General features: G+C 54.6%; 1 protein-coding gene across 1 annotated transcript in view; it reads left to right on the top strand.

The window, feature by feature from the left end:
* The window catches only part of EDN2 (endothelin 2), a 5,503-nt gene extending 372 nt beyond the window's left edge, over positions 1-5,131 (top strand). The window contains exons 2-5 of the mRNA XM_041417534.1: positions 165-297; positions 1,380-1,499; positions 2,355-2,459; positions 3,171-5,131. Coding sequence (XP_041273468.1) covers positions 165-297; positions 1,380-1,499; positions 2,355-2,459; positions 3,171-3,282 — 470 coding nt within the window. The 3' untranslated portion in view covers positions 3,283-5,131. The remainder of the gene's footprint in view (positions 1-164; positions 298-1,379; positions 1,500-2,354; positions 2,460-3,170) is intronic.
* The last annotated feature ends 2,191 nt before the right edge of the window (positions 5,132-7,322 follow it).

Raw genomic sequence — 7,322 nt, 5'->3', positions numbered from 1 at the left:
CCCGAGGGGGGGGTGGCGCGGAGGCCGCGGGCGCGGTGCGGGACCCTCGCTCCGGGGAGCCCCCGGGGCTGTGCGGGTCCCGCCGGCACCGCGACATCGCCGCGACCCTCAGAGGGGACACACGGACCCCGCTCATCGCTCCCTCCTTGTGCTGCTCGCTGCAGGTCTGGGCCATCCCCCGGCCGAGTCGCACCTGGCCGCGCGGCCGAGGGGCAAGCGATGTTCCTGCAACAGCTGGCTGGATAAGGAATGCATCTACTTCTGTCACCTGGACATCATCTGGGTCAACACACCTGGGTGAGCAGAGCGCGGCGCTCGGGGTGCTCTGCTGATGGGCAGGGGCTGTACCTTCTGCTGCAGGAGGGTGGGAGAGGCTCCCGGTGCTCTGCAGCTCGGGCAGCACCTGCTCCGAGGTGCACGGCCAGCCCAGAAGGGGACAAACTGTGCTGCTGCTGCTGCTCAGGTGTTTGTCCAACCCCCGGGGTCGGGGTGAAAGCACAGGGCGCTGCTTCCTCCCGGGCTCGGCTTTTCCTGAGGTTTGCACCTCTGCGAGCCCGCAGCAACACGGAGATGTTGTGGCTGCGAGTCAGAAAAGTTCCTCTCCCCGCTCGCACGCGTAACCCTGGCTGCTGCCTGCCAGTATTGTTAATGAGACAGTGGTGGGCTGGCACTGCGGGCCGCGGCTGCCAAGTCCTGCCCTCAGGAATGCCGGAGCAGCTTTCCCAGCGCTTTCAGACCAATGGCCATCGCACTGGAGCACAACACATGCGCTCAGGTGTGGTTATGATCGTGCTCGCTGACATGCATTTACAACTCGCTGCTTGCTCGGGGAATAGTTGCAGTCGCTGCCAATCCTGCAGCCTCTGGGAGAGGAGATTGCCATCAGAGATGGAGCAGGAGTCTGCTCGCAGCTCTGGGAGCACCAGAACCTGCTCTGGCCCTGAGACTCCTGGGGCTGTGCAGTGTCCTGTGTGTTAAACCTGCGGGGAAGGAGAGCGCTGACCCCTCAGCCGTGCCGGGGCTGCTGGGCCGGGCCAGCCCTGCTCCTGCGGAGCTGTGCCACCCATGGGAGCCCCCAGCTCGCCCAGCCCGTGTGGCAACCCTTGCACGGGCACCTGGGCTGAGGCAGGGAGAGAAAACTCCCGTCCCAGCCAGCACAGAGCGGCCGTCCCTGCAGGGAGGGGTGGGGTGCGGAACGCAGTAGGTGGGAGAGGAGCTGGAGTTTAAAGCTCAGACCTATCAGTGACCTTTTCACCTTCTGTCTGTAGATGAGTCTTTTATTATCCTGGCACTGGCTTGGCTGCCTCCCAGGACCCTGATACAAACTTGCTGGCCAATAAAAAGCTGGTGGCATAGCTGAATTCCTTTGTTTTTCCCAGGCACACCGCTCCCTACGGCTTGGGCAGCCCGCCAAGGCGGCGCAAGAGGTCCGCGGGCAGGTGCGAGTGCTCGCACTCCAGGGACAGCATCTGTGCCACCTTCTGCCAGGGCAGGCCTGGGTAAGGCTGGGGGTGTCCCTGGGGGCTGCTCAGGGGGTTGAGACAGGCAGGGCTCAGGAGCTCCCTGGGGATGGCTCTTTGCCCACAGCTGGGACTTGTCTGGTCGCCTTTTTCTCCCTCCCGAGAGCCCTGGCCGTGTCACTGGGCGGTTTGGGTGTACAAGGGTCCCTTCAGCAGCTGAGAGGCAGCAGTGTCACCTCCATCCCTGCTGCTGCTGCCAGGAGGCTGGGGAAGCTCTGAGTGTGCTGGTGGGAAGGGGGAGCTGGTGGGGATGGGACAAGTGACAGTGTGGAGCTTTGGGACACCAGCATCTCCTGCTCAGAAGGGAAAGCTGGCAATGCTCTGGGTATGGGGACAAGTGAGAGTGTGGAGCTTTGGGACACCAGTGTCCCCTGCTCACAAGGGAGAGCTGGCAGCACCCTGGGAGTGGGGACAAGTGAGGGTGTGGATTTTTGGGACACCAGTGTCCCCTGCATGGCTCAGGGGGGAGCACAGCAGGACTGCTCCAAGCTGGGACTCAGCCCAGATGTCCCGTGGCCACCTCTGTTTACGGTGCATGTGGGGTGTCAGTTCAGCTCCAGCAGCGCTGCTGAAGGGAGGTGGAGCTGCTGTGGATATCTGTCATTAATTCCACAGCCAGGCAATAGTTACAATCCCTAATCATTCATTTTGCCTGTGAATAGAGGAGCTCTGGCACGAGGGAATAGCAGTCAAAGTAAATCCTGAATAGCTCCCAAATAGCTGCAATTAACCCTTCAAAGCCGTGCATTCAGCTGTCTGTCACCGGGCCAGGCTCCCCCTGAGCTCCTCACAGCCTGGCTGTGGGTGGCTGAGACTTCTCCTCTTGCTCTTTAGGTACCTTCAGAGCCTGAAGCTCCCTGTGAGCTCTGGAGCATCAGCGAGGTCTCTGCAGAGCGGTGCCACGAGGCCTCCCCATCATGGGCTGCTGAGAGCTCTCAGGTGAGCAGGGCACCTAAACCCACTCTGAACATTCCTCATGAGCACTTGAAGATGTGTGGTTGTGGCCCCAGGCTGCAGTTCCCACTGGGATCTGACCTTCTGCCTCCTCCTGTCTCCTCTAAATGAGGAGGCTTGGCTGTTTCTGCTCTCTGTGGCACTGAAGGCTCCATCTGAGGAGCCAGGGCTGCCTGTGCCCTTCCCAGTGGGGCAATGCCACACAAAATGTAATTCTTGGTTGGAGCAGGGAGTTCCTCTGTGGGACAGGCAGGTGGGTGACAGACAGAGGAGGGAGAGGGGGATGGCATCGTGTAGGAAGATAATTTATGGGGCAGCAACTTTGGACCAAAGGACAGAGCTTTTCTAAGCCCACAGCAGGGAATTGTGGGGAGAAACAACAACTCCAGGAGTGTAACTGAGTTAAAGGGAGGTGGCAAATCCATGAATTGGTGGCAATTAAATCAGGGGCAATGGGGACGCTTTCTGAAATGCACATTTGGGGAACCAGCACTTTGGGTCATCCTTGAATCCTCTGACACCTCGTTGGGTTTGATGGAGCTCCACTGTGCCTTAATGCAGCTGTGGACAGCAATTCCTGCTTCTCCTTCCCCATCTCCTGCTTCCCAGCAAATAGTGATATTATATTATCACATGGGGTACTGAGTAGGGGGCAGGTGGGCTGGAGAGTGACCACGGTGTCCCTTCTGTCCCCAGGGACCTCAGAGTCTCCAGCCCGCGCTCCAGCAAACACCAGCAGCACTCACAGAAGGACACACAGCCACCAGCTCTGCCTTGGGAAAAAAACATCTGGAAGAAGAAGAGATAAGAGATAGGTGCACACCAAGCTCACCAGAAGAATTTGGAGTCCTGTGGGTGCCACCAGCTCTGCTGTCCGTTGTTAGAGCTGAAGGGAAGGCCGTGAGTGGAAGGGAAGGAAGTGGAAGTCTCAGTGTTCCTGCTGCATGAACCAGCGCTCAAGGGACTGCTGCAAAGGGAAAAAACTGTCTCTCCATCCAGTCAGAGAAGTGTCCTGGAGCTGAATTGTGCCTTTTTGGATCAGGCAAAGGTCGTGCTGGAGCAGCAACAGTTGGATTGTGCCCTGGAGCCCTCAGCAGGGGCTCAGCCAGGAGTTCTGGGCAGGGCTGGACCAGGGACTGTGCCCTGAAGCCCTCAGCAGGGGCTCAGCCAGGGGTTCTGGGCAGGGCTGGACCAGACAGCACCAAGCCTGACACTGCCCTGGGCTGCTCTGCCTGGAGCAGTGCGAGCCTGGCCCATCCAGAGGGGTTTGGCTGCTCGCTGCAGTCAGGGAGGAGCTGCCTCCAGCCCGAGCCCACCTTTGCACTATTTTCTCCTGTCAGTCAGTGCCCATGGACGAGGCTCCCGTGGTGGAACAGCTCCCAGTTTGTATTAGAGTTTATTTCATCAGCACCTGGAGCCAGCTGAGCAGTCAGGGGCACTCCCTGGCTGGGAAATCTCTGGGGTGGATTTCCAGGAGGCCCTGGCTGTGGCTGAGGTGCAGGATCAGTTACCCCAGGGATGCCCCCAAACCCAGGTGTGGCTGCTGTGGGGCTGGGCTTGTGCAGGAGCCCCCACCCCCCCAGCCAGGGCAGGGTGAGCAGAGCCCTGGTGTGGGTCAGTGACCCCATCTCAGCTCCTTGGGCATACCCTCAGTAAGCACTTCCAGCTCCTGAATATCCCAACCTTCTCCCAGCTGGATGAGGCTGGGGCAGGAGAGGGCACACAAAGCCTGGCTTGCTGCTTGGCTTAGGTCAGCTCTGAGTTGGGCTCTGGACAGTAAATGAGCAGTCAGGGCTGGCAGGTGACCGTGGCAAGGGGAATGCAGCAGGTGAGGGACAGCCAGGTGGGAGAGACCAGGAGGGAAGGGCTGGTTGGAACAGGGGCTGGAACTGGGTGATCTCTAAGGTCCCTTCCAACCCAAACCCCCGTGATTCTGTAAGGGGCCACAGCCCTGCTGAGCTTAGGCTCAGGTTTAAACCCAGATCTGCTGGCCCAGGGGAGGGAAGAAAAAATTTGGGAAAAACACTGAGCCCAGGGCCTGGAAACCAACCTGGCAGGCCAAGGCAGCCCCAGGGCCCCAGAGCTGTGCCACAAATGCACTTTTGTTTGCCTGGGCAGACCGAGCTCTGCAGGGAGCCAGGGCTGTCACCTGGGCAGGGCAGGTAAAGAACCGCTCTCCACTGCTGGGTCCCTCTGCTGCCCATGCCAGGATTGCACAGGAGCTTTGGAAAGGCTGCTTGAAGTTGGTGGTGGACCAAAATCTGTGGCTGTTGCAAGTGTAGTCCCGATGGACAAGAAAAAGAATTCCTTGATTTTGCTTTAAGCCCCAGAGAGGGGAGAAATAAGACCAATTGATTGTATTGTGATGAAGCAGCAAATTAATCATTTGGTCCCCAAAGCTGCAGAAAATCTGTTTTAATCTTTGACCTTCTGAAGGTTGGAGTCACTCTAAAAAACCAAAAGAAGAAAATCCTGAAAGGGTTTGTTCCAGAGGAAATTTTGCACATGGTTTAATGTGAGTAATTTAAAATAAAACTACTGCTGTAAAGTACTCTGTCAGTCTCCTCGTGTGTGTAATGTCCCATCCTTGAGTGACTTACTGCACACCTGCCATATGTAGCATCCTGAAATCTGTATATTTATTTAAATCTATTGATTTTTTTAGACAGTAATTTTCAATGTATAATTTGTAATAAATAATGACAACAGTCATTGGTACTTTCCTTCCTCATTTGGTGGCTGGGGGGTGGTGGGTGAGGTGAAAGAAATCCAAAATAAATGGGAAGGATAGTGGGAATGGGGAGGCTGGGAATGGTCCTGGGCACATTTCAGTTCCAAGTGAACCCATCTAGAATCCTTTTGGCTGACTTAAACACCCGTTAACGTCAACACTTTCTTCCTTCCTGGATTTCTCTGGCAGCAGGGATGGGGAGTTATCCCCAGGTTTGTGGATGTGGGACCAGTTTGGATCCTCGTGCCAAGGGATCCTGGTGGTGTTTGCCCATGGTGGAGTCCAGTCCTTCCCAGCCCTGTGGCTGTGGGGTCAGCAGGGCAGGAACTGAGCTTTAGATCTGGGAAGGGTTCCTATTTTTATTTTTATTATGATTACTATCCCATCTAGAATTAATATGTTTATTATTTATTATTGTTATTGTTATTAATAATATTTCAGTTCAAAGGGCATCATCTAAAGGATGATGTGAAGATGCTGAAGGCTCAGGAGGGGCCCCAGCCTTTCCTATTCCCTGGTTTTCCTGGCTGAGCTGCCTCTCCCATGGCCAAGTCTCCACCCCAGGGCTTGGTGTGAAAACCAGAGTCCCTCAGGTGTTCCTGTGAAAATAAATCATTGTTCCTGGGAATTTAATGATAAAGGTACATGATAAAAAGGAGCTGGAATTACAGATAAAAGGGGAAAAAAAGTACCTTGGAACACTGCAAGTTCCCCGTGTGGTGTGTGCAATATCCATGGTGGAGTTCTCCCTTCTTCTGCCCAGCTGGGCTCCAGAACAGGCCTGGAATTGTGCCTGTTTTGGTTCATTCCACGGGCCCTGCTGGGGCTGACTGCAGTGCTGTCAGGGCAAATGAGGATTTTCTGCATTTCCCAGGAGAGATTTCCCCATCTCTGCAATGTCCACTGAGCCAGCCCTGGGACTTTATTTGTCCTGCTGAAGTTCCAAAGCAACCTTGGCTAGACCTTGGTCCCAGAGGGGAAATATCCCTGTGTGGGATGCTCAGAGCTCCTGGCACAAGGGGAACCCCACATTTTGGGAGATGGGACCACAGGAGATGCTCTCCAGCTCTGCCGCAGTGCCCAGCTGTGGAGCAAAGGAAAACCTGAAATAATCATTGAGGGGGGCGGGGTTGAGAGTTTTTTGGGCCCTAAGATCAATTAACAGAGGAAATTTTGACATAGGAATAACGGGAAATATTCCAGGCAGGTTCCCCCACATTCAAGCTGGGAAACTTTGGACCCAGCATTGAGAAACAGAGAAAGAAATCCTAAAAAGTGCCCTGATCCCAAAAGCTCAGCAGAGCCCCTTGCTGGGATGTCCTACAACATCCCTCAGTGCCACCAAGGACTGAGGGACAACCTGAGCCTGGCAGGAGCCCCTGGTGGGGCTGGACTGATGCCAACCTCTGAGCAAAGCCTTGGGCACAGCTCTAATTACCAGCCCTAATTAGGGAACACCCGAGGGAAGAAGATGCTGAAGAGCATCTTAATTAGGGTGAGAAGGGATAAGAGAGAACTATGCTTGTTCTTGAGTTATTTAATCTGCTGATAAAGATCAGCTGAAGGAGGCTGAAGGAGGCATATTTTATAAATTCTCACAGGTAACAGGAAAGAGCAGAATAATAAAACTTAATTTAAGTGGAAAATCCAGGGAATCAGGCAACTTCCAAAGGCAGCTCTGAGTATAGAGACGGAGCATTTTTAATAAGCTTCAGCTTTTCTTCCTATTGACAATTCCCATCCAAATGGACACCTTGTGCCCTGCATGTGACTCTCCTAGTTTTCAGGAATTCCTGAAAAAAGCCCTTTCCTGATGGTCCACAGGCAGCAAACTTCCCTCCTACACTGTGGGACAGCATTTTTTTTTTTTTTTTTTTTTTTTTTTTTTTTAATGGGACTTTGTTCCCTTTTAGTATCTGTTGAACTGGTTCTGTCTGGGAGAAGATGTGGTGACATAAAATGAGGCGAAGTTGGAAGAAGCAGCCCCAAACCTGCGGAGGAGGCTCTGCCAGGCCACCAGGAGATTTTGCAGGTAAATTTTACCACAGAAACGGCTTTTGGTGATTTTGGCTTCTCATCTCAGGTGGGCAGGGAGAGGAGGAGAAAACTGAAATGGT

Source organism: Onychostruthus taczanowskii, unplaced genomic scaffold (genome assembly GCF_017590055.1).
Source record: "Onychostruthus taczanowskii isolate IOZ18803 unplaced genomic scaffold, ASM1759005v1 scaffold56, whole genome shotgun sequence".
Classification (NCBI taxonomy): domain Eukaryota; kingdom Metazoa; phylum Chordata; class Aves; order Passeriformes; family Passeridae; genus Onychostruthus; species Onychostruthus taczanowskii.
This window is presented reverse-complemented; position numbering and strand designations above follow the sequence as displayed.